We start from the raw sequence: 27,838 nt of genomic DNA, 5'->3' as shown, positions 1-27,838 counted from the left end.
ATGGCCACCGAAGCCAGTGAAAGACTTTTAGCCCCCCCCCCCCCCCGCCGAACGCTACGGCTAAGGCCGATATAAGCTGAGTATAGTACCTCAACGCCTATCTCTTTCTAACTTTTCCTCTTATCCACATGGATCCTTCCCATTGGATAGCACCTCGCTCCGCAAATCCGCCCCTCTCCCCTACTCCACTGCGAGATCTGCATACGGGAATTCCCCGCTCTTAGGGAGAGTGATGTTCCGGCAGAGAGATAGTAAAGCGATGTATCGCAACGTGCCGAGTCTGTGTTTCCCATAGGCGCAAGATTAGAATTGGAGGTTACTTTCCGGAACGAGCAAAACAATATAAATTGTCGATTTTATTCCATGAGACGAAGCAGACAAGCGTCGGAAACATATTAGCTTTTGCTATAGCCCAGTGTTTATCGAATTTCCGGCAGCTGCGGACCACTACATGGACGGTCGGCGCACGCGACCATCACTCGGCTATCATAACATTCCCTCTAACCGTAACGAACATTCAACCGAGCTTCTTTCCTGCGAATAGGAGAAAGGTTTTAGTTAAAGATGCCATAAACCACTTTTGTAGCTATAAATTTAAAGTATTTTTTTAAACAACGTTTCCTCGCTTCTTAAAACTCAAATGTTTTTATTTATTACGTGTAATATAATACTATACGGACGGCATTATTCAAGGGACCATCTGATGGACCGTACAACCAATGGTCCTCGGACCACAGTTGACAAACATTGCTATAAACAGTGGAGACCATATTGTGCTATAAAAATAACAAACAAAATTAATATTTCTTTTAATTTAGAAATTTCTTGTGAAAGATGTACACCAGATCAGGGCATTCGGCGAACTGACTGTGACCAGTTCGTTTGTTGCCGTTTTTTGTTCTCACATTCTCGTTTTTGTTCGGAAGTGACTTCGGATGATCGAGTTCGCGTTTGGATGGCAAGTTTGCATGAGAGAAAATTTCTTAATACGAATTTTCCTGCGGCGACGAATGTTTGTTCGAGCTCCATATCTTCCATTGACCGCCATACGCCCGCTCAAATGATTTAGCTGTCCATAGTAGGCCGATTAGCTGAGAAACATAAAGGATAATCCGCTCTACAAAGCCTGGACTGATGGAGGCGATGTAAGTGTTTTGTGTTACTTACTTACTTACTCATGGAGCTGAGCCCTTCTTGATGAGTCGTCAATTCTGCAGCTACTCAAGAATTTCCCAGCATTTTATGGAACCCGAAGGTTCATTACCGTGTCCACAAGAGCCCTCCACTGGTCTCTATCCTGAGCCAGATCAATGCAATCGATACCATCCCATTCTATCTCCCTAAGATCCATTTTAATGTTGTCCACCCACCTACGCCTTGGTCTTCCTAGTGGTCTCTTTCCTTCTGGCTTTCCCACCAATATCCTATATGCAGTCCTCGTGGTCGTTTATCCAAGGAATCCATCCAGGTCCGAGGTTTTGTGTTCATATTCGTAAATGATTATTTTTTACGGTGAGTAGTTGTTAGCCCCACGCCCAACCCCCAAGCTGGGGGGCCATCCCTTGTCGGCCGTCCGCGACTGCTTATTCAATATATCCGCAACTTCCCTCCATATGTGGAAGCCGTCTCCTGCATCCGTAACCTGAGGACGCGCCATGCCGTGGTGAGAGGAGACCCACCTAACATACGCTTTGTATTGCATACACATTTTAAATGTTCTGTAAACATCAGTAGACCCATAATGCCTACTGAAAAATTAAACACAAATTTTCTACATGTGTTATTGTCTGTCTAAAACATCTCTGAGCTTTCGTCATACTGATAAGGCAACCTTGCAGAACAACAAAAACCCCTTTGGAAGGACGGTGTTATTTCCCCTCATATGGTACAATTTGAATCTAATAATTTTCTGATGGTGATATATCTGTATAGTCCAATATATGATGATTATTCAGCCTCAAATATATTTTACACACTGTATATAAAAATTGTATTCTCTAATCTGTCTGACGCCTTAGTTAATACGCAGATTGTATCCATCAAGGCAATGTTTTTTATATTATATATTCATGAAGCAACACGTATCTTCCTTCCTTCAACCCCCTCCTAATTTTATCTCCTTCTCTCTTCTCTTCATCACTCCTTTATCAGTTCTTTAATTACCTGTCAACGCCACCTCCCTCCAGCGTCCTACATATTGTACAAAGACAAATCTTTATTAAACTTTCTTAATTTCCAATGTCTGTGTGACGTTGGTTATTAAACTAGGATTTCAGCATCAATATTATATAGCGTGGGTATATTACATACAAAAATCTCCTCTAAAACTGAGGGACGTACACATTTGAATAAAATCTGACGTAGCACACACGTATAATATATTTGATGAGTCATTCAGTGTGTAATAAAATTCTGATCTGTGTTATAATAAAATAGATTACACAAATAACATTCAAAATTTCAACGCCATCTGTCAGGCACTGAGAACGTAGCGTACATCACGAACAAATGGATTTCATGTTATTATGACCACAGGGCAGAAGACGATTCGGCCTTTGAGCTACAACTGCAGTATTCGCTGATTGAAAAACAAATTTTCGAACTGAAATACTACGTCCCACCCACGAAACATATAACGTTTATGAAGGGAGACGAGTAATGTAAAGCAAGCCGTCACGTGGCGCCAGTGTCGGCGTTCGTGTGAACTCGCTGCAACTGGCGCGGAGCGAATGTCAAATTACTGTTTCGCATATGTAGAAGAATGGACATTTCACGCATGTAATGTGAATATAAGCAATGACAAAGGAAAGAAGAGTTCTGACAAAGAAAAGACTAACATTTTCGCCAGAGAGAATGCTTCAAGACAACCAAAGCCATAAACTCATACATCCCCGAGAGGAACTCGATGTTAAACAGAGTGGCTGGCTGTCAGTTGTGGTCTGACTTTAACTTAGCTTCACGTGCATTCGAGAGATGGCGACTATAATGTAACGGTCTAAATTCACGAAGCCGCTGATCAACGAATGCCAATGTTACACGTTAATGTACTCAGTTTAACACTAGAAGTTCATGCTTTAAGGCTCCTTTTCTATTAGCCTTTCTGGAGCGTCTTAGCGATTCACCGATTTAAACGGATCTATTTCTACACCGCCACAAGGCTAAGCCCTGACACAATGTTCATGGAATAGAGTCCTAATTCCTACAGTGACAAACCGCAATTTTAGTTTGTTAGAGTTGCTCTTCTTTCATGAATAAATAATACGTAATGACTTACTACGAACTTCAAAATAAAAGCAGGATTTCCTTTCAAATTATTTCTTGGCTATGCAGTTCAGATAAAGAGCCAATAGATGTCGCATGCGGTCAGATATAACAGTTTTTGTAAAAGTCGACCGCGCCATAGCTCAAGCGGTTAGTCGCTGGCTTCCCTTCGCGGCGGTCCGGGTTCGATCCCGGGTCTGGACAAGTGGGCTTTGTGGTGGACAAAATAGCGCTTTGTACTTCGGTTTCCCCTGCCAATCTTCATTCCACTAAATTCTCCATCATCATAATCACCCGGGGCAGGCTACAATAGGCCAATCAGTGGCCCCGTGCCGAGTGGAGCCAGTTGGACTCCACTCCCCACTAAGCGATTTTTTTTTTTGTAAAAGTCGGAATTTACGACGCTTGACACTTCTGGGGTTAACTTTGGCTTCTGTCGTGATGCAGGTGCAGCTGGCGGTGCAGCAGACGGGCTTCAAGAGGGTAAAGCGAGGCTACAAGCCCCTGCGGGTAGAGAACCTGGTGCACCACATGAGGCCGCAGCAGGACCCAAGCGACCCCTACTTCCCTTTCCAATGGTACCTGAAGAACACCGGTCAGAACGGCGGCAAGGCAAAACTGGATCTCAACGTAGAAGCTGCCTGGGCCCAAGGCGTCACAGGAAAGAATGTCACGACAGCAATCATGGATGACGGTGAGTGGCTCCCTCGAAGGCTCAGTTAGTTCACGCAGTGTCACGTCAGGGCGCTTAAAAATTTGAGGATAAATAATGTAGCATACATATCCCTTGCTGCGCAATAGGTACATCAACAAACTGCCGTTTCTAGACAATGGATCGGTAATCACGTCTACAACAATAGAAGAACTGCTGAAAGCGGTGTTTTTGTCGGTTCTGCCCCGAGGCTATATAAATAGGACCCCAGGCCAGTTAAAAGTAATTGAGTGTTGATGGTTGAGGGTTGGCAGTGCAGTTGAGCTCTGCAAGGGAGGCTGAGAAGAGATGGGGGTATAGTTTTTGACAGTTGAGAGGAGTTCTGCGCGGGCTTCTGTAACAAGCGGTCCTGAGCGCGGAAAGCTGAAGAATCCCCACTGTTAGAAGACATTGCCAGGGAACAGCTGGTTAAGACACAGCAGGCTGGAAAAAGGTTTAGATGGTGTTGTAGTGATCTGTGAATTTTGGAGATTAGCGATAGCGCTGTAATTACTTGTAATTCCGAGTGGTGTATATAGATGGTCAGTAAATCCCATATCCAGTCCATACCCCGTCTATGGTTACGTCCCTAAAACGTGACAATAATACACAGAATTGGCCAAAAGGCAGTAAATCAAACATTTTCCAATATTAAGGCCATCTTGAGGTTTAAAGACGCCAACCAACCTTACTTACTTACTTACTTACGTAATGTAAATTTTACTAGCCAGTTAGGTTACTTTTGGGCCAGCACACATATATAGAAACTTCCCAAGAAAATTAAATATAATGTAAAATTCACAAGAAATGTTTCTTGACTTTGAAGTTCAGATTAAATTTCAAAGGGTGTCATACGCCTCCGGACAGAACAATTTATTTACTTGTCATTTTTTGTGCAATATTCACATAATTAAACCACAAATAAATAAACTCTTAAGTGCTTATTTCTTGGTCACCCTATTATGAACTGAAGAGCTGACATTTATATACAAAAATATTAATATTGACTGGTTCCAAAACTCAGTTAACAGATTAGAAAATCTGACGTTAAAATACTGTGGCATGTAGACCCGTTGCTAGGCAACGAGCTCTAAACGAACAACTAGACAATTGCCGTTGCTAAGTAATGGCTCTGTAAACAATGGACGTTGCTAGGTAAGGACCGAAACAGACACTCCCGCAAAAATAGACGAGCTGTTGGAGGCGATGTTCTCTATGCGGTCCTTGCCGAGCTATATAACTAGGAAAGTTGGGATTAGAAAAAAAAATAGAAAGTATGAGAGGCTTAAACTTGGCAGCGGTCAAGCATATGACCTTCCAAATGAGTAGACTGCCATTTTAGCGGAAGCTACTAGAAATAGGGCATAATCTTCTGTACTGAGCCTGGACTGACAGAGGCCCTGTGTATATTTAATACCTTCATTATCACGTTTAACGTGTAAAATGTAAATATCTTTCACGTTACGACAAATGAATTACTACTATAGACAATGACTCTGACAAAACACAGACTCGTCTTCTCGTCAGGGAGGGCGCCCCACAATAACAAGACCTAAACTGTCAAACGGAAACAAATGTCAGGAGCTCCAAATTAGCTTGACACCAGGACTGACTGACTGACTGACTGTCAGTCGCAATGTGACTTTGACTTAGAAAAATGTCTTGAAACCGCAGTTAGAAGAATAGGAGATAATTGTGAAACAGTCACTAACCGATGAGAACGCGAGGACATTGTTGCAATACGTCGCTAGGCAGCGAATGATAAAGATGTGGCAAACTGAAAAGATTTTACAGTGATTAATGGAGTGTGTAACTCAGTGAAACTGTTGCAGTTATTAGTATTCACGTTCTGTAAATATTCATTAAATCCGATTGCCATTTCAAACCCCGTCTATAGTCACACGAAAACACGTGACAATTTATTAGAAATTCTTTAATTACTTATTGAATTCACAAAAAAACTTTTCGAAATGAGAGCCTCCATGTTCAATGCACAACTCACAACGCTGTGATACGGTTCTGCAAATTGACTGGCAGGTTTAAATCTGAACATTCCCTATAATACGAGAGAATGTTTTATGTTAACTGACTTTTGGGCCACTCTGTAGAATTCAGTGTACATAAAATTTCTTCTGTCACTTAATGGTGCACAAGGCAGAATACAGAATCAATAAATAAGCAGGGACCAGAAATAAATTCAATATACGACCAAATAAATATCCAGTAAAACAGAACTGGGTATACTTGTATTTACGTGCCGTGAGAGAGCGAACAGTACCCAAACGGATCCTACATTACAAGTAGAGCTATGAAGAAGAACAGGAATTTTTTGCTGCTATAACAGTTAACAGACCGCCTCTGTTGTCTAGTGGTCAGAGTTCATGGCTACAGATCCAGAGGTCCCGGGTTCGATTCCCGGCGCTACCAGATTTTCTGAGAAGTAGTGGGTCTGGAACGGGGTACACTTAGCCTCGTGAGGATAACTGAGGAGCTACTTGAATAGAAAAATAGTGGCTCCGGTCTACAAAACCGAAATTAACAGCAGTGGGGATTCGTTGCTCTGAGCACGCGACACTCTCTAACCGCTAAAGTTGGCACTAACTTCGTCGACAAGAGGCGGTCGCTCGGTCGGTATATTTCGCTTGTGGACTAAACGAAAGGAGTTTTTTTTTTTTACGGTTACACAAACGAGCGTTTTTATTAATTCACAAAATATTTCTGTCCATATAGACAATCACCTGATTCTTAAGACGTAGTTTTTATGCGTTCCGTTATCATTCGCATATTTCTCAAGAATCATCTAATGATAGGCTCTCTGGGCCGATTCATATTGTGAATTGATTAATATGAACTTCTGTTTGGGTGATATAATGTCTACATTTTTATTTGAAAGCACCACAAGCATAGATGTAACACTAAACATTTGCTTTAGATATATCTGGAAACGGAAGTTCCCCAAACATAATCAGGTTAACGTGGTCGGCGGTCTTACTGTCTTGTAATTTTCCACTATATCACTTATTAGATTCACTTCGGACAAACACCGCGAGGTAGAGTTAGTGTCTCCAAGGCAGCCGTCACAGAGGGTGAGTCCAAGGGAAATTCGGTCAGGAACATGACAAAATCTTGACACAATTTAGTGACATTATAAAGAAGTATATTATTATTATTTATATATAATACTGTAACGTATCCGAGGTTTGCGTGATTAATAAGACGGGTTTCGATTTGATGATCGAATTTATTGGACGTTTATATGTATAACCTGTTACAACATTTCACAAATCACTATCTGACACACTGTCATCTTCTTCCGACTGAACACACCACTGGAACTATTCTGACTTCCAACTGAACTGTCAGTCAAAGTCATATTGCGACTGACAGTAAGTCTTGGCGTCGAGCCCCACCTGGGACTCATGACCAGATAATTATGACTCTTTGACAGTTAAGGTCTTGTTTTCGTGAGGCCCTCTCTCTGACAAGAGGACTGGTCTGTCTTTTGTATATGCTGCTGGCCCTTGCCAGCGCAGTCCTTCTCGAGTCCGAGTCCCTTGAGGCTCGCAACAATATTTTACTATCTCAGATTTGAGACTTCCATTTTAGTCGCTTCCTATGATTCGCAGGGTCACGATGGATGTCAGTTATTGTTGGCTTGTGGTTATATAGTCTCGGGTCGGACTACATCACAGAAAACATTCGTTGATTTAAATGGATACATGCGACTAAGATAGAGAAAACTTCTTGCAACAAGGTTCTACAGTTGCGTGCGTGTATAGCGGGCGTTGCCTAGAAATGAGTCTGGTCTATTGTTGGTTGAGTATTTGTTGTGCGCTTGTTTACGAGATGTTCCCTAGCAACGGTCCTACATGTCACAATACATATAGATATGAACTCCAGTACCTGCTTGAGTTGCTCTACTGACACCGACTCTCTCTCTCTCTCTCATTAATTCTCTGTCCTTTTCTCTCAGATTACCAACCTTATCGGTCCCTTGACTCTGGAAAACCCTGACTGTATTGTAACTGCATTAGTCAATATGGCTGCAACCCGAATCAGCCACAGACCCTGGAAGTTATTTTAACAATGACGGAGTTAGTCAACGTCCTCAGCCAACTCCTCTTTCCATCAGTGTGCCACGACAGGCGGTCAGATGGACCTCGGTTCGGCTCCAGAGTTGGACCCCGTGCAACTCCCTCCCATTTTTCGGAATTTATTTTGATCTGATGAGTTATCGACTAAATAAAAAGGGAAAACTTCCAAAACCTACTGTGTTCATTGTTTTGTGGCACACTGTGGCGGAAGTTGAGGCGATAGCTACGTGAAGTGACGGATCTCTTTAGAAATTCCGAATAAAGTTGCGTATAAATTACTGTGTTTTTTCAATAACAGAGACAAAGTTTGGGTTAATGTATGGAGCAGGTTGAGAAAGAAATCCTGGACATTATCATTTGAAGTTAAACATTTTAGAACGCAAAATCTCCCCGCTGTGTCAATCTCCGAATCGCATTTCTTGGCCATTCCAAAATGAAGGTAAAACGTAAAGTTGTCCCTATGCTTACGTAATTTACTAAATACCATACCAAGAAAGTGCACTGTATAGCGAAATTACTGCTCCATTGTTCTTGACCTCGGCACTAGATGGAGGTGAATGGCGAGCTTCATGTCCTTGCCGCTTTTCAATTGCATAAAAATCAATAACATAATTATGTTACATTCAGACCACTTGACTTCTTACAAAGCATGCAATATTAGATATAAGAGACATTTGTTCTGCTAGACTTGAGGATCTCACTGGGATGACTTCTGATGTGTGACAGCACATGATGAGGTAGAAATTCACAAACGTTTCGAAGGAACGTATTTTATCCATCTTCAAGGTCGAAATGTAAGCTAGGAGCTAAGAACAATTAGCTTTATCCTGAAGATGGAGCAGTGATCCCAAAATGTAGGTCAAGTTTACCCTGATTACAGGTCATCACATCTCAGAAGAGATTTACTTTCAGTTCTCCAACTATGTTTTTATTTTCCCATTGATGTGGAATGATATTAAAACAGACTGAAGACTTCCACTCTACTTGTATAGCTTACCTTGTAATCCACATTGATGCGAAATGCAAGTGAAACGAAGCGCTGCCAAAAGCATTTAATATTTCGCTTGAAATATATCCGTTGTTGAGAATGTCGTTTTCAAACTATATAATATAAACATGCTACGGACTTAACAAGGGGCACGCGGTAGCGTATTTGGTTGAGACATTATGCTACAAGCCCGGAAAGTCATGGTTTCGATTCTCGATGAGGTCATTGTGTTTTTCAGTTGATCTAATCCTTCCAGACGCAATATGCCCCTGGGGTCAAGTCGGTCTCTAACAGAAACGAGTACCAGGGATCTTTCTGTTTGGTAAAGGAGGTCAGCGCGAAGGGCTGACAAATTCGCCGCCATCTGTGAGCCGACTCTCTAGAAAATGTGGAAGCCTCTACGTCTCACAAACCCGTGGGCCTTCACGGTCTGTTTATTACATGGATAGCTATAGCTTTTATGACCTTATCACACAAATTATGGTGAAATATATTGAAAATGGAGTAGGAAGTTAAAAGAACTTTCTTCTACCGACAACAATCTTCCACTGTATTCAGGAGTTTCCGGTTTGGAACTTCTGTTCAAAGACCGGCTATCCTTATTGCAGGTATTCGTGAGTTTACTCAGTTCCTCCAGTACCAGGATAATAATTTTATATTAAATGGTTTCTATAGTGATCTCGAAACAGTGATTAGAAGAAGGGCTCCTTATGGGGCTAAATCAGGGAGGATTTTATAACAAAAAGGGAAACAAATGAATACTACATTCGGTAGTAATGCTAATTAATAAATAATGAGAAGGAATTTAGAATGAAATGCGAATAACAAGAAAGAAGAAAAAAATAAATGTAGGTACAAGTTTCATGAATGAAGATAATTTCCATTTTGCTGTTAAACTCTTCAGATATATTGCAAATTGTTCGATCTAATTATTGTAAATAATGTAAGAATTGAAGAATAATATCTTTCGATATATAACGCCTTGTAATCCGATAGGTTATCGATATCTGAGAGAAACACGAGTATTTGCTTGGTTTACTCTTCAACCCTGCAGACGGAGTCAGTATCTTCCTTTGGATCTTCAGTAAACTTCAAACCGGAATGTGAGGCGTCACATCCTGGAATATGTACACACTCTTCATAGTCACCTCTGTTAAAGTCTCGAATCTAACAATATACCCTTTCCTTGAATTCTTTGCAGCTTATCTACGCCTGAAAAGGCTGTCTGCTACTTGTTTATGAAGTTAAAGCAGGTAATAAATGTTTTGACCACTTTGACTTAGAGGATTTAGTCACAATTATGTAACAATGTATATATTTACTTTTAGTTACAAGTATTCTGGTCCTAAAACTTATTGTTATTTGTTTCAGGTGTGGACTATATACATCCGGATCTGAAATACAATTATGTAAGTACATAAGAAATCATATGCACCTGTAGATAAATGCAGTACCTCACACTGAGAATAAGAACGCCGTTCAGAATATTACGAAACATAGGGAAGGATTTAAGGTGCGAAGGGGGAAGGTGGAGTGACCAGGGAAGTCGCCTCAAGTCTTCCCCAAATCAGGCCTAAAATCCATAAAATTTTATTGACATTTATTCTTTACACTTCGGGAAGTTAAATGGCAATTTTAGTTATCAACAGAAAAAAAATGGGAGCACCCGGTAGCCTAGTTAAGGCACTATCTTAAAAGCCGGAAGGTGACAGGATCGAATCCCGTTGAGGTGGATTTTTTTTTTTCATTTTACCTAATCCTTCCAGCCGCACTATGGCCCTGGGGTCGACTCAGCCTCTAAAAGAAATGAGTACCAGGAATATTCTTTGGGGTAAAGGGCGGCCGGTGCGTAAGGCTGACAATCTCATTGCCATCTGTGAGCCGATTGTCTAGAGAATGTGGGAGCCTCGACGTCTCATAATCCCATGGGCCTTCACGGCCTGTTTCAGGGATATATTTATTTTACTTTAACAGAAAAAGAATTATTATAATCTAAATTTGTTATTACTGAAGGAGATCTCAGATTTTGACTGATTACACGAGGATCCCTATAAATTCGGCCTGTAAATATAAACTATAAATGGGTTACGATTAAGATGAAGAATATCTCCTCGGCGTGATATTTTATCGTAATAATTTACATAAGTAATTAAGTAAAAGGGACTGCTCTTTCGTCTTAACTCTTGTAGCCTGTTGTCTCACTTCATTTATGCATCATATCTTGGGCTACTTTTATGTTGGGAGATAGGAGCTAGCAGGTCTTCTATATGAAAGAGACGGAGTCCAATCCACGAAACATCTTTTTAAATAAAAAATTAGGACAAATGTTAATGTCCATAAAATTGATGATTATGAGAATATGTTTACCAACTCATTACTTTAAGAAACTACTCTTCATTCCCAACAGATTGCATTCTGTTCTACTATTCGCATTTTACCTCCTTTTCTTTAATTTTGGCAGTCGTAAATCATTCTCTACATCTTTCACATTTCTGAATCTAGGACTTCCCAGTTTCTTGTACAATCTGACATTAAAAAAAATAGATATTAGCTGACTGAAAAACTCCAACCTTCTTCATATCTACTCTCAGTTACAGGGTTCTTCAGAACTCGTTCAATTTGTGGTTGTCTCCGCTTCTCCAAATCCATTGCTTCGACACTGGTCCACCAGCTTTCCTCAAAATTTCCTTCTCCAAAGTATTGTGGCTTGTAAATACTATTACAATTACAGCTTAAAGAAGTTTCCCTCTGCATACAAAGACTGGATCCAGCAGTTTTGTAGGTCGTTGTCAATCTGAAGACATTAACAACTGCGAATTTCAGTTCTCACAGTGGCGCCTTTGAAAATTACTACCTCTTGGGGCGTATCGTCATGTAGTTGTTAGAAGATCGCCTCTTCAGGATCAAAGAATACTATAACAATTAACCAGTGTGTATAATGATTGTTAGTTCTTTCCTTGACTTATTCTTCGCCACTGAAAATATAGACAGTAGGTTCCTCCGAAACGTCTCTCAACCACAGGACTACACAATGTCGCATCATACAAAATAGTATTCTGTAGTTTATGTATTATGTATATTTGCATAGTTAATATGGAATATTAACATATAAATAAACCACATTACGTAATATTGTTGCGGCTCTTATTTTCCGAAGCGAGTCCTATTCGTAGAAACATTGATTAAGAAGACATTCAGGCATCGTCTTATTAGAGGAGACTAAGCTTTTTCAATGGAGCTTTGATTCCTTAGAAACTTCCCCGTCATACTCTGTGTAATCTCGCGTCCATTACGTCAGAGTTCTGGTACTAATATTCCTGTGCGGAAATGAGATAAGTTTCTGAAACCGATCCAAGGGAATATAAACAGTCAACAAACTGACTTCTCCTTACTGCTATTAAGTGGGGAAAAAACCTTAGCTGCTTTATGATGGTGGATAATCGTATTATTCACAAATATAATTTAGAGAAACATACAATGAATATTCACTTAAAGAACTTACTAATTTATTCATCTGAGGGCTATGTATCATGAAAGATACGACTATGTGGAGTGGGACGGTGAATTGATTACTGAATGAGAAATTATAAATAATGTAGGTTGAAGTGGTCGTGACCTAATTTTAGGTAATTTTTTCCGTATTTATATGGAAATATTTTTAAAAATAAACAAAACCTCAGTCATCAATGTTGGTGTTTCGATCTAGGTTCGAATCGGGTATCTTCTGAATAAAGTTTAGAAGTGTTATTTCTAGAGATGACTTAGGAGTTAACATAGGCCCCCCCTTAGCTCGAGCGGTTAGTCTCTGGCTTCCCACCGCGGCGGCCCGGGTTCAATCCCGGGTCTGGTCAAGTGGGATTTGTGGTAGACAAAGTGGAGCTGGAGTAGGTTTTCTCCGAGTACTTCGGTTTCCCCTGCCAATCTTCATTCCACCAATTGCTCCACAATCACCCTCACCTATCATCTGGGGATGGTACAATAGGCCAGAAGTGGCCGCAGTACAAGGGACTTAGTCCCACCCCACTAGCAATAAAAATAACAAAAAGATAAAAGGTTAACAGGAATTTAAAATGGAAAAGGAAAATGATAATAATTATAACTGAATTTATTTATTTATTTACATGCGTACTCAACAGACCAAGGACCAATTATAAAGCAGGAATTAGCAACGAAAGAAAAAACACACGGACTCTAAAATAGACAATACAAGGCGATCACGCTAACGTAATTAAACGAGAAAATTACAGTGATTACGATGATGGTAATGAGGATAATATTAAAAAATAATAATTTAGTCTTCCCTTCTCATATTTCTAAATTAAGTACAAACTAAATGGTATCAATAGAATGGGGTTCAGCGATATAAGTAGCACTTGTATGTACAGCAGTTGTATCTTCTATCAGACTTCTAAGCAACGCAGAGGGAGAATTATACTCGTATGATATTTTCAGTTTACATGACGGTGACTAGAAAGGTGTATTCTGGAATGTAGCGTAGCATGGCCTCATAGAAATTAACTAACGTTTCGGAGGAATGTACTGCCTCCATCTTCAGGATTAAAGAGAAAGCCAAGCAAGCAAGCAAGAGTAAAGCAGATGATATTTTTCTTAATAGTATCTTAATTGCCTTATTATCTGACCCTGAATATAGTGATATCGCGTTCCTCTGTTGCTTCAGTAAACTTCTTACCAGACTGTACGGCGCCATATCTCAGAAAATAACATTCTTCGAGGTTATCTCTTTGAGGTCTTAAAACACAGGATCATGTAAACAACCAATTCTGTGAAGAAGAGCAATTCTTTAAAACCTGATTGTTGCTCAGCTAGTCGAGAAATTCGCCGCCCTTAATGGAACCGGAAGTTTCATTACATTTTTCACAAAAGCCAGTATAGGAATAACACGGTAAACTGACCAGCTAAAAACTAAAGCGGATATATTCTTCTCAGTCCCAGCATTTCCTCCTCATCATCATCATCAGTAATCTGTCAGGCGACAGGTCCACAGTCTCTTCCAAAACAGTTTCTCCACTTAATGCGATCTTCTGTTTTTGGAAAGAGACTATCCAGGAAAAGTGATAATGTGGTAGTTTTTCCATTTGCTTTCCACATCGCAGTACAACAGCCGTTCAAACCACTCTGGTCACGCCTGTTGCTATACGAACTTGAACCATCTCGAGCATCATTTGCTCTGTGCTTCAAGTCGCTGCTGATGACGCTGCTTCCGACATCAGTTTTTGGTGTCTCTCTTCGTCTGATGCCTACCCTTTGACCTGTCCAGCAAGGGAGGCCCTGCCAGTAGCTACGCTACCGCTGGTATAGCTCTCAGGGTCCTTGGCATACTCAAACCCCCTCACCACGATAAGGTGGAGACACCAAGGAGGGGGAGCATTTCCTCATTTTGTACTAAATTCAGTCCAGTCTGCTCCACGCTTGGAAAGTTGGTTCAAGCTTAGTCTGCACAGAACGTGTATAGGGTTGCATCAGGTCTCTCTAAATGTCACTTGTATTATTGATTCCAAGCTCCCCGTATTTGAAGGCCAGTACTTTCCTTTTCACAGAAAGTTTTGCTTTTTAATCATATTACATATTTTTGTATATATATATATATATGTATATGTATATATATAATGAATAAATTGTATTAATTTTGCAGTGGAATTGAGTAAAAGGTAAAGTAACCCCCTTTGCTTGATTAATTAAGCTCCATACCCTGAAAACATATAAAGACTAGAGGTATAGTTCTACAGTTCTTGACCTTGGAAGTAGCTGGAGGTGTGTAGTCAGCTTCACGCTCTGGTCACATTACACACGTGGAAAGAATAACCATTACGCGTTGGGTAGGAGGCTGGGTGTGATCCATAGCCGGCCTGGACACTGTGTAGAACAGAAAAATCTTATACAGCATAACACAACAAGAAGAACATGTCACTTCGAGTACAAATGACATGCAAGGAACCATATAACCCGTCACTTCGAATACATATGCGCGTAGAAGGGACCGTGTAACCCGTCACTTCGAATACACATGTGCATAGAAGGGACCATACAACCCGTCACTTCGAGTACACATGTGCATAGAGGGGACCATATAACCCGTCACTTCGAATACACATACGCATAAAGGGGACTATGTAACTCGTCACTTCGAATCGAATACACATGTGCATAGAGGGGACCATATAACCCGTCACTTCGAATACACATACGCATAAAGGGGACCATATAACCCGTCACTTCGAATACACATACGCATAAAGGGGACCATATAACCCGTCACTTCGAATACACATGCGCATAGAGGGGACAATATATTAATAATGAAAGCCAATATAACAGAAGCACAGCAATTTCCTCAACTAAGATTTTAAACACCTGATGACCATATTGGTCGAAACACTGTAGTGAAAAACTTCTATAAATTTAAAATTTATGTGATGTGCAAAACTTTTAAGTGAATAACTTTTAGTGAATTTGATAGAAAGACGTGTTGCATGAGAGACTGTGGAGCAAGCAAAGTTTAATAGTACATTCAGTATGTTTCATCGAATTTGGTCATTTTCAATCTCAGTTTTCATATACAATCAAGTAGTGAGAAAACTAAATTATTATTACTCTTATTACTATTGTTGTCATTATTATAATCACCATCATTGTTTTCCATTACATGTGTAGTAAGTCGGAAAATTTGTTCAAGGTGTAGAGTACGTAACTTTCTTTTGGGACCCCAACAATCCTGATTAAGGTTCCAATAATTTCTCTCAGCTTTTAGAGGCAAATTTCAAGATGGTGCCCTGAATTCTGGTGTACCACAAACGTCTCCTCCGACATCCTCAGTTTATTATTTACGAATAACCTTAACATTTTACTCTATGTAGCCAGAGCTACAGACACTGTGGTTAAATAAATTTCAGTAAATGAAACATATATACCAATTAGTTAATTGAGAAATATCTGTCAAAGTTTAATCATATAAGGTAGAAAATAAGCAGGTGTCCATGTTCGGGAAACCATAGTGACCACGTGCCACGCACAGCAATGAGAATGGAAAGCATTGGAAGTCGCTATTAAAAGTCATCTCTTGCAAACGAGGATTCACTTTTATGCTCATTTACAAGAAGTAGACTAGATAATACACATCACGGACACGAGTTCAATCTACGTTCCATTAAAGTTGGTAATATCTTAATGTATTTAAATTGAAAATAATTATTGAAGATATCTTAAAATACTTCTTTAGGCATTAGTAACAGCTAAGTCAGTATAGCGATGGGATACGTGCTGCACGGCCAGGGTTCGATTTTGGCAGTGTAAATGATTTTTTTCTTCTCAATCTTGTCCAGATCGGGTCGGGGGCCCATCCAATGGGTTCCGAAGATCCTTTCCCAGTGGGTAAAACGCAGGAGTGTGAAAATGTCCACACTCCTCCATTTAGTGCCCAGGTCCATAAGAGCTATGTCCCCACTCCCTCATTACGCCTTCATTTTTTGGTGCTTAATTAATTAAGAGCAGAGGCAATGTTACCTTTTAATTTTATGCATTTATTTAACGTAATTTTATAAGGAACATTTATTATGTTGGGTTACGCGGTAGCGTAGGTTGTTGAGACACTATGCTACAAGTCGAAAGGTAGCGAGTTCTATTTCCGATTTGGTCATTACATTTTTCAGTTGACATACTCCTTCCAGTCGCATTATGGTCTTGAGGTCAACTCAACCTCTAACAGAAATGAGTACCAGGAATCTTCCTGGATGTAAAAGGCGGCCGGCTTGTAAGACTGACAACCTCACCGCCAACTGTGAGCCGATTGTCTAGAAAATGTGGGAACCTCGACGTCTCGCAACCCTATGGGCTTCCACTTCCTGTTACAGGGATAGTTTTACCTTTACAAATATAAATCACTCCGTCCAATGTGAGCTCTAAGTTTTTTACTGCATGAAAACTTAACACCCTTACAGTTTCGGTCTCTGTGTACCATCTTCAGAGGGCAAACATCACTACAAATAGGAAACCACCATCACATAAGTTGTTGAGACGTAAAGTACGTACACTTATATGCTACAATGCATAGTACACATAATAGAACATTTCACAAACACAGCAGTTTCCTGGGAATGTAAAGTTTTTAAAAAATTATTTAAAATTTCTTGATGCTAATTAAAAATAAATTTGTATTGTCAATAATTAAAAGTCGTAAACCATGCAGGCTTGTGTTCGTCCTCCCATCGTCCCTCTTGTATGGGGCAGATATTGTACCACCTGGCTATCTTGATGTGGAGGTTCTTTATATCTTCCAGGGTTTGCTCGTGGCTGCTGTGCTGTTTTCACTGTCATTGTGCCAGGTGGCACAAGTTTTACCTTTGCTTTTACTTGCGGTACTGTGGAATATAACACCGTGTAGGTCAGAGAGAGCTCGGCGTTTCCGAAGAACCTCTCCCCCAGACATCAGGGTCCAAGAATAAGTCAAGCAAGAAATCAGCAGAAGCGAGCGACATGTTTTGTTGGTTGATTGTTTGGCTTTCCGCCTAAGGATATGAAAAATATCAGTGTCTCTAGACATGTTCGCTCTCAAATTAATGTTCAGTGGAGTTTGTCGAGTCCACGTACTGAGACAAGGATTGTAGGATGGGTAGAGCTTACTCAAGGGCCGTACTTACGGTGCGTTGCTTTCCTTCCTCCCCTCCTACCTAGAATGCAGATGCAACCACTATCCCCAGCTTCTCCTCAGGCGTAGCCCAGGAGCCAAATCTAAAGAAAAATTCGAAGAAAATCCAGGACAGTGAGCCATCGTTTGCAGTAATTCGTTTACGTACTGCATATACTACTTGAAACGAGCGCAGAAAAAGACTGTAATAAGTAAATATTAATTACGCTATATAAAACCCAGATCGTGTTTGCGTACACAAACACACAAAATTTATATGTAGAAAGACTTAATTAACGATCCTTGTTTGAAAAGCTTTTCCTCGCAGAACACCCACAGTCACCATTTTTATAATCTCGTGTACAGTCTTCCACGCTTTTATTTACATTAGTACTGCACCTATATAGTTATATTTTTATTTTATACAGGGTGTTTCAAATTTATTCATCACATTTTAACAATCACGTCTCAGAAATGCACACAGCTACAGACGTAGTACAAAGTGCAATGTATTTAAGATGAAGTCGCCACGGAAGTGACTATGATATCTTGTGGATGTGACGCCGTGCGTTCTGGTAAAACTTTACTGAAATTTGATGGAACACACTGCCTCCATCTTTAGGCGACAAGCAAGAGATAAGCAACGAGTAAAAGCATTTTGATACTGTATGCTTGTTTGACTTTTCCTTTAGCCCTGAAAATGCTGCCAGTACGTTCCACCGAAATATCAGTAACTAACAATTATATCCAATTACATCTTTATATATTTACGTGCGAACTTAATATCCCAGGGGCCAACTATAAATTAAGCACAAGTAATAAGATGAAACAATAAAACACAAAAAGAAAATAAAAGCAGATAATGTTTAATAATGATAATAATCATTATTACTATTATTGTCATTGGTACTGGACTTTTTCACGTCCGAAAAAACAACAATTTTTAAACTGAATTGTAATGGACATACTTCTCAGAGAATTTTCCAATTTCACAAATGTTATATATTGTGTTGCTAGTAATTTTGTCGTTTCTTTTCCCATCAAAGTTTTGGTCGTGCCCTTTCAAAGGGGCACCGTCTCCCATTCGTCCAGATAATAACAGACAATAAGATCTTTGGGGATGGGGTCCGATTTTATGTGTCTTCATTTTGTCAGACATAACCTCAACATTTCGCACATTCAGGATATGTTTAACTACTGAATGATGAATGATATTTTACACAGCACTTTTAATCTTGTATTTACGATCTATCTGAGTACCAAATGTTTCATATAATATATTATTAATAATCTTCATCAACCAGAATTTAAATACGCAATTTATACGACCATAATTCTGATCTATTATATTCATGGAAGAATTACTTAACAAAGGTTTTATGTTATTCCACAATATTTTACCATAAACTATTTGAGGACTACAGATTAAGTGGTGCTACTGTCATTCCCACATCAAAAATTCGTGCGTCTGCCATATTTTTCTTACCCAGTACAGGACATTAAAGATTATGAGGCTGGGGTGGTTTCTAACGACATAGAATTCATGCCAAAATTCATGAAAATCGACCAGCTGGAATGTGTTCTACACAGATACACTCATGGGCTGACACTGGGGAAATATGTTATTCTTTCAGGAATGAAGTCGTGTTAGAAGAAAAATTCAGGGGGAATTGGAAACTGAACCGTATGATCATATATTTTTCCCATCTCCTTGTGAATTATTAGTAAATCTGAAAAATTTTTCGTTTCATTTAAAATTTCTGAAATTGTTATAAATATAGGTTTCGCGTTATGAATCACCCTCGCGGTACTAAATATAATACAGGTCTAAAAAACACACACCAATTTCGTTCCAATTGATTTATGTTTGCACAAACTGCAAAGCTTTGAATGAAACAAATTCATGAAAATAATGGTTTGTAAAGCAAATTTTTCAGTTATACGTATATTCCAGAAGGAGGCATCGAAGGATATAAATTGACTGTAGTCACAATTCACTCAGAGCTATAAATGCATTCCCTTAAGTACACAAACCAATCTGTGTGATGTATTAATTGCGAAATCTGATCCTTGTTTTGTAAATAGAGATTTGGTCAAATATCACTGGCTGTCGACTTTGTTATTAGATTTCTATCGACAATTATCCATGCCCCTGGATCTGAATGGCAAGGCAATAAATTAAAATAATATTCCTCATCTCTGACAACTGATTCACATCAAAACGCTGGATGTCGAGGGGCGAAAATATGGCGTTTATTCATACGAAATATGACGTTCTTCAGAATGAAATTCATGGGGTATTTTCAGTTATTAGTCCACAGAAAATAGCTTCATAACTTGCACTTTTCTCCAAGTATAATTAGAATGATTAAGTCCAAGAGGATGAGATGGGAAGGTCATGTAGCAAGAATGGGGAGAAGAGGAATACATATAGGATATTGGTGGGAAAGCCAGAAGGAAAGAGACCACTGGAAAGACCAAGACGTAGGTAGGTGGACAATATTAAAATGGATCTTAGAGAGATGGAATGGGATGGTATGGATTGATCTGGTCCAGTATAGGGACCAGTNGGGGAGAAGAGGAATACATATAGGATATTGGTGGGAAAGCCAGAAGGAAAGAGACCACTGGAAAGACCAAGACGTAGGTAGGTGGACAATATTAAAATGGATCTTAGAGAGATGGAAAGGGGTTGGTATGGATTGATCTGGTTCAGGATAGGGACCAATGGAGGGATCTTGTGAATACTGTAATGAACCTTCAAGTTCCATAAAATGTTGGGAAGTTGTTGAGTAGCTGCACAATTGGCAACCTCTGAAGAAAGGCTCAGCTCCATGAGTGACACTCCACAGAAAATATACCGCATCTACAAAATGACANTGCACAATTGGCAGCCTCTGAAGAAAGGCTCAGCTCCACAGAAAATATACCTCACCTACAAAATGACATAAGGAATAATGTCTCGGGTTTTTTTAATATTAAACTGATGATAGTCACCAAGTTGCTTTAAATAATGGTAAAAAAGAAAAATTATAGGGATATTAATGAAAACTATGTAAATTGTGTAGACTAGCGATCCAGCAAGGTGCGTGTAAAATTGTGTATTTTGGTTAATTCTTTAGACAGAAATTAATTAAAACTTTTAATGTTAAATGTTCCTAAATATTAAATATAATATTTTGTCGAAATGTTAGTAAACATTTACCAGAATAAACGTGGTCATCTTTGGGGGTTAGTTTACGAAGCTGTCAGTAGCTACACTATGTGGCGTGGAATGAGAAGGTGAACTATGAACTGGAAATTATTTTAAGTGAATCAATCCTGGTACAATCGACGAACTTCACCGGCAATTACTTGTAGGGACTAAGAAAAACTGTTGAAATTTCAAGATATGATTTTCGGTGTCTCGGTTGAGATTCGAACCGAAAACCCTCCAGTATGAGTCTAGACTGTTACAGCCACGCAAACCACCCAGCTATGCGGTGCCACAACCCTGAAGGCCACAATATGGAACTTTGGAATTATGCAAAACTCAAATTTCGTATTTTCGTGTGGTTACAATATAATCTAATATCCACGATTTTCTTTTCCCTTTCATGGAAGAACGCGCGAGCCAGTTATGACTTCAGCAGTAATGACGCATACCCGTATCCACGCTACACCGATGATTGGTTCAACAGGTAAGTGTTAAGATTTAACATGAAAGATGCTCTTCACTACGTTCAGTCAGAGCGACGCCACAGTCTGCAGAACAGACGAGGCGTCTTAAATAAGTTGCGCTATTATTTCACGAGAGTTTATGCGAATTCTTACAGGATCATATATCATTTCTGTGGCTGTGTGGAAACAGCTCCATTTAAACTAAGATTTTGTTAAGGTCGGCCACTAACTGTTGTGGAAAAAGAGAATAAGAATTTGATCTGAATTACAGGAGAATCAGGATTCAATTTCACATAGTTCAGACGGGCTCTGAGGTCCATCTATTTTCCAGCAAAATGTGTACTTGTGATATTTCCCCTGGGGAGGGGGATGTCTGCTCCACAGTATCCAAACTTGTTGCTGGACCCATCCAGCCTCCTACACAGCGGGTACTGTGGATATTCCTCTGGGCTATAGCTGATGCAGCGTGAAGCTGACCGCTCACCCATATGTAGTGTTGAGTTTGAGATTGCGTGGAGCGATTCCTATACTGTATGCTATGTCTTCATTGCGTGGTGCTTAAATTAGCACAGGGAGAAATTCACATTTAAGTTTAAAGATTCTATTTAAGTTGCTATATCTTAGCATCCTGTTGCAGTTGGTATCAGAATTTTAAGTTTTGTTTACCGTCCACTATGCAACAATATCAATATTTAAAATTAAATTCTTTTCAGATTTGTCAGTACACTAGAGAACACAATGCAAAACATAATAACACAGTCTGAAATACTGGGTTTTTGGACTTTATCCATCGTCCTGGTTTTTAAGATAACAAATAAAAACCAGGACGATGGATAAAGTCCAAAAACCCAATATATCAGTGTGTTATACACCATCGTCAGAATCCTATAGTAACTAATAATAACACAGTACTTACAAATAAAGAAACACGAAGAAAGTGGCATATACCAAGTAATATGGGTAGATTGTCCATTAGAATCCATAGGACAAACAAGTATAAAAATTCACACTAGATATAGAGAACATATACAAGTAGTTAGAGGTAATAATGGCAAATCCGGATATTCAAATCATATGTTGAACACAGGACATACTTATGACACTATAACAAGCACAATGAATAAAAATAAGGAAAAAGGAAAACATTTAAACACATGAAAGATGCATGCATCGGTATTTATAACCCGGTATTTGAAACACTTCACCACAAAGCAGCACACTCTACAGTCCCTTATACAAAACGGAACCAGTTCCTCGCGCACTCATAACATCCACACTGCCCACTAGACAGACAACAGACATACCAGAAAAGACGATACATATAGAGCAGGAGGAGGAATATATTGACTTCATTTAAAGCCATCGTGCTCGTACATATGGAAATACCGATTGCAGTAGCGCTCAAGACACGGCAGTTCCCCTAAGTTTAACGTACCTGATGATGACCGAGTAGGCCGAAACATGTTTTGCAGTGACAACTTAAAATTATAAAATAAATGCTGATGTCGTTGCATGGTATACCGAAAATCCTAGTATTTAAGAATCTGGTATTTTTTATTATGGCTGTTTTGTAAGGGACTATTAAAATTTCGGAAGCACATGTTGCCTCCATCATCAGGGTATAAAATTTTAGGTTCATCCTCCACGGACATATGTAGGGCGCCTACTTCTGTGCCACGTCTCGGCGAACCATAATGGTATGGCTGTAAGGAGACAGCTCCAGTTAAATCAGTAGCAGTCTAAATCATGTCATAAGCGTTCGACCAAATGAACACTGCAAGCTTCTCCGAAAAGCTGCGAATCTGCCTATTCTCGTATTTCCTGATGCTGGGGTCTCACAGGGTACGGTGGAAGCTTTACTCAGCTAACCGCAGTAAACCCTCTCTCTAGGCAGCTTACATTTCTTTCGGTTCCGAATACTCAGTTTCGAATCCCGCCACAGGCACTCGTATATATCACTTTCTATGGTCTGCTGACCTTTGTGAGTAGAGAACTAATGATGGGCTGATCATCTGTGTTAAAATAGATGTATTCATGTCTGTGCATATATAGTGACGTACTGTCCGTATGGGATTTTGCTTTGATAACCTCAAAATATGACATTTTCCACATTCAAAGAGACGTCGCGATAAATGAAACACAGTTTTATTTTCTCATATACATATTGGGTATGATGAAGATAAAAACTTTCCCTATATTTTAATAGATTTAGATGTTTTGATTCCTCCCCCGAATATGAAAAAAGAGCTTTTGATATGCCATCTGTCTGTCAATCACTATGTGTAGGTTTCAGCCTCGCTAGCTCCTTAAAAATTCAACGGATTTTATTAATATTCCGTATCTAAGAATTTATCTGTCATAGGATGGTGTCTGGTGACAGGAGAGTTAGTGAGTTTAGTTAGTTTGTTGGTGAATGAGTTAGTTCGAGAGCAACTAGGGTTCAATATTGGTGACCTGTTGCTGTGAGAAGCTGGTGGCTGAGTCGGGGATAGTTCAGGAACACAGAGGGAGGTAACGTCCGTCGTTAGAAGCCGCTACCGAGCAACGGCTAATGAAGACGTGACTATGGACATTAGTGTATGTGTGTATAATACTGAACTGTAAAATGTTGTTAGTCCTCCAGACAAATGCCTGAAGAGTACCAAGATTAGAACTAACCGGTTACTTCTAAATCCTTTCAAATTAATATATTATTTATCGTAATCTGGTCTATTCTGCAAAGAATTTGAGGTTCTCACAGCGGTGGATATGAATTTTATCTTCTGGCATATAATGTCGTGCAGCCCGTTGAATGTCAAAAGACGTTTCGGAGGAATATGTCGCCTCCAATTTCAGGGACGAAGAATAAGCCAAGTAAGAAACCAGAGTGAAGTAGGTAATGAAGAGAGCTTAGTTGACGTTAAGCGAAATACAATGCGATATATCGCAGAAGTTAGAACTCGTCTAGTCTGGTCTGGTACATAAGCCAACTACTGAGAGAACCCTAAAATTGCTTACACAAAAATATTCTTTTTGTGAAAAATGTATTTATATTCTTTTACAAATTTTGCTACTGCATTCCGATAATACAGCCTCACTCTCACGAGCATATCTGTTCATACACGTATGTGACACTGCACATGGGGGAATGGAAGCCTTGGAGTAATCGTTGATATTCAGTGCCTTGCAGAATCATACATTATTGAGTTTGCTCCACGCGCAGCGACTCGTTAATATGTGAGCACCGGAACACTCTCTTAAATCTATGGAAGTGAAATACACGGTGTTCCATAACATAATGATCTTTCTTAGAAAATACTAGCACTACCATCGCGTAAATTCACGTACTTAAGAAAGCAAATCGAAGAATGTCTCCGCCTTATGTCTATAGCAGTAGATGGTTGGCTTAGAAGTTTTAAATTGAAAGACAGAACTTCTAAATTACATAACTTGTTTCATTAGAACCTTATGTTAGCAAACGAAAGGAAGACGTTCATTGAAAATCAAACCATCAAGTGGCTCCTCCAACGGAGTTCCCGCGAACTCATTGCAGTTGTCGCGGAGTGGACGTCTAATTATTCTTTTATATATATAGAGAGAGAGAGAGAGCGCGCTCGAGAGACAGAGATAGGAATAATAAAAGTCACATCATCTTGATATCTAAATTGTATATATGTACATATACAAAGAGAATTGTAACCAGGAGTTCATATTACTCGTATGTTATTATTACAGCTTGAACAATTTAACTGCCGAAAAAATGTAATGTCGAAACTAGTGGTGAAAATATTTCATATTTTCTTAAATAGATATAAAATTCTCACAAAATATATTTATCATTATAAATTGAAATATGTATTGTTGGATTTTGGTTTCTCACAGTGGTGGGGTTTTAACCTCCTGTAGTCAGATGAGTCCATCGAAGTTTCGAAGGAAAGTATCGCCTACATTTTCAAGTTCGAAAAGCGACCGAAGTCATAGAGCAGCAAACCAATTCTTGTCCTTCAATAAAATTTGTCTCTGATATCCAGGAGGTATCTTATTCAAATCTGGAACCAAACACAAAATATACTGAAAATTTTCGTAGTATTTCTCAACCCCTTTCAGGGAAACACCTTCCATGTTTATTCTGATTTATTATTCACTATCATCCGCTCATCTCACTCTCTATAGCTAGAGCTATAGCGTTGTTAAATAAATGAATAGAATACTTGCGAACTCCTGGTCTGGGATGGAGGAAAGCCGAGCTCGCTATGGCGAATAACAGAGAGAATACTTATCTCTGCCCTGGATTGAACTCTATTCACTCAGTCAGTAAAGATATATTTTACAGACTGAAAGAAGTAAGAAGGCACATGGTATATTGGGCCCTAAAATAACTGCCGTTTCTTGTGTCCTATTGAAATTCGTGCATTACGCTGATTTTATGCTAAGCCCGTTTAGTGCCAGATCGCTGGTCAAAGTAAATTCGTTTGTCTATATATAGGCCTGATTTATGCGTTAAATTGGCAGTGCTCAGTGGCCCAGAGGAGCTCTCTAAATGTCGTGTGTCGTGACATTTCCACTGCGTTTCCTACATGCAGGCGCACGCGCATGCGCATGGGCGCGTGTGTGTACAGCGTTAATATAAAAATAAGAATCAGATTCTTGCAGTCTTTTCTGAAGTGACGTTATGGCGCAGAAACACGAAGGTTCGGAGTAATCTTCTGTCACTTATATCCTGAAGAATGAGGTAGTAATTTCCTCCGAAACGTTATCTTCCTGCGGGACTTCATGACGTCATCTCTTACAATACAGTAATCTTCAAATTCACTGTCGTGGAACTATCAGACCTCGATTATGAATCAGTCTTAATTATGCAATGGAGTTTTCTCGATCGACTTTCCATGGGAATATACAGTTGTTTTCCGACGTTTCTGAGACTTTCTCCTTTCACATTATCTTGGTCTATAATGGTTAACAGTAAGAGCGTAGACAGTCTCAGAAACGTCGAATACTAATTGCGTATTGACTCAGCCATTATCCGACAGAGTTTATTGAATTTTAACTATATTGTAACGTGTAGGGTGCTACGCGTGACGAAAAGAAAGTGTTATAATTTGGATGGTTGGATTTATTAGAGCCTTGGTTAAAGTTCTCTTAATCGCACTTAAATACAGCCCTATCGCAGATTTATGCACTTTCAAGTTCCCCGCATTAGGATTCTCAGTTTCCACTAACCATCTCCTAGCAACGGTTCTCAACATAGACATTAGCGCTTCAAACCACTATGAAGTCTTCTTGCTATTTCGTCTTCAATTATTCTTCAGCCTCGGAACCAAAAATTCTTCTGGGCTCACTCCTCCAGCTTACGGCTGACTCGTAACTGCTCTTGAACCAATTCTGTCATTGGATTTACTTCTGTTAAAAGCACTCTGCACAGACCCCCACGGAAAACACCGTCTTTGTTGTTGATGACGTCACCGCTTATGCGGAAGTTTGTTTACAGTGCCGTTGCTTAGAAACGGGTTGAATAACCCCATTATTCTACTGTTGTTTGACGAAGACCTCATAGAAAACACAGTCTCATCTATTGTTGCGTGACCTAGCAACGGAATGTTACCAAGAATTTTTCTTCGCGGAAACTTGTTTACCAACACGTTGCTCTAGCAATGGGTGCACATGTAACAATATTTTAAGTCTGTATTTCTATAAATTACTATCATCATACCACTCTAAATATATAGCAATCCCTGTAAGTGTCCGTGGTGGCCCATAGGATTGTGAGACGTTGAGGCTTCCATATTTTATAGACAATCAGTTCACAGATGGCGGTGAGGTTGTAAGTCTTACGCGTCTACAGCCCTTTACCCCAAGGAAGGTTCCTGGTACTCATTTCTGTTAGAGACTGAGTAGACCTCAGGACCATAGTGCGGCTGGAAGGATTAAGTCGATTGAAAAGTCCAATTACCTCATCGGCAATCGAACCCGCGACCTTCCTGCTTGTAGCTTAGTGCCTCAACGAATTAGCTACCGCGTGCCACTGTATCGGATAGTGAATTCGACCGTATCCACCGCGCACTCTGTCGAGAACGCCACGTTTAATAGGGTGGACAATACTTTCTGGTCTGATATGTTACAGCTCCCAAACAAGATGTTAATAGTCTGATCGAGTCCTGAAGTCGAATCGTGGCTTCACCCGCTTTGCATGCGAACAGTGTGGGCTGCTTCTACTGTTCACAGTTGCCCTCCTTCAGTACTGTAATTACACTTCTTCAGTCACGAAAAGAATTCATTATGTTTTGAAGAAGCCGTCCTTCTGCTCTTCTGCCAAGAGTTTTATGGCTACGGCAGTGAAACGTCTCCAAGGGCGGTAATAAAATTTCGCCCACACATACCAGTATGGATACGTTGAAGAACATAGAGCAGGGCCCCATCTGAGAAAGCCCCCAGGGAATGCCTACATTTATAAAGTCAGATAACTCAGCGTTAGTGATATTGAAGTTATTGCCGATTGGGTTGTTTTATCTGAACATAAATTTTGA

At 39.7% G+C, this 27,838-nt stretch overlaps 1 protein-coding gene across 1 annotated transcript in view; it reads left to right on the top strand.

Annotated features, from left to right (window-relative positions):
- LOC111865371 (neuroendocrine convertase 2) overlaps positions 1 to 27,838 on the top strand; it is a 209,500-nt gene that overhangs the window by 139,970 nt on the left and 41,692 nt on the right. Inside the window, exons 3-5 of the mRNA XM_023853339.2 lie at positions 3,709 to 3,955; positions 10,406 to 10,443; positions 21,279 to 21,355. Coding sequence (XP_023709107.1) covers positions 3,709 to 3,955; positions 10,406 to 10,443; positions 21,279 to 21,355 — 362 coding nt within the window. The remainder of the gene's footprint in view (positions 1 to 3,708; positions 3,956 to 10,405; positions 10,444 to 21,278; positions 21,356 to 27,838) is intronic.

This window comes from Cryptotermes secundus, unplaced genomic scaffold, assembly GCF_002891405.2.
Source record: "Cryptotermes secundus unplaced genomic scaffold, Csec_1.0 scaffold114, whole genome shotgun sequence".
In the NCBI taxonomy this organism is placed as follows: Eukaryota; Metazoa; Arthropoda; class Insecta; order Blattodea; family Kalotermitidae; genus Cryptotermes; species Cryptotermes secundus.
This window is presented reverse-complemented; position numbering and strand designations above follow the sequence as displayed.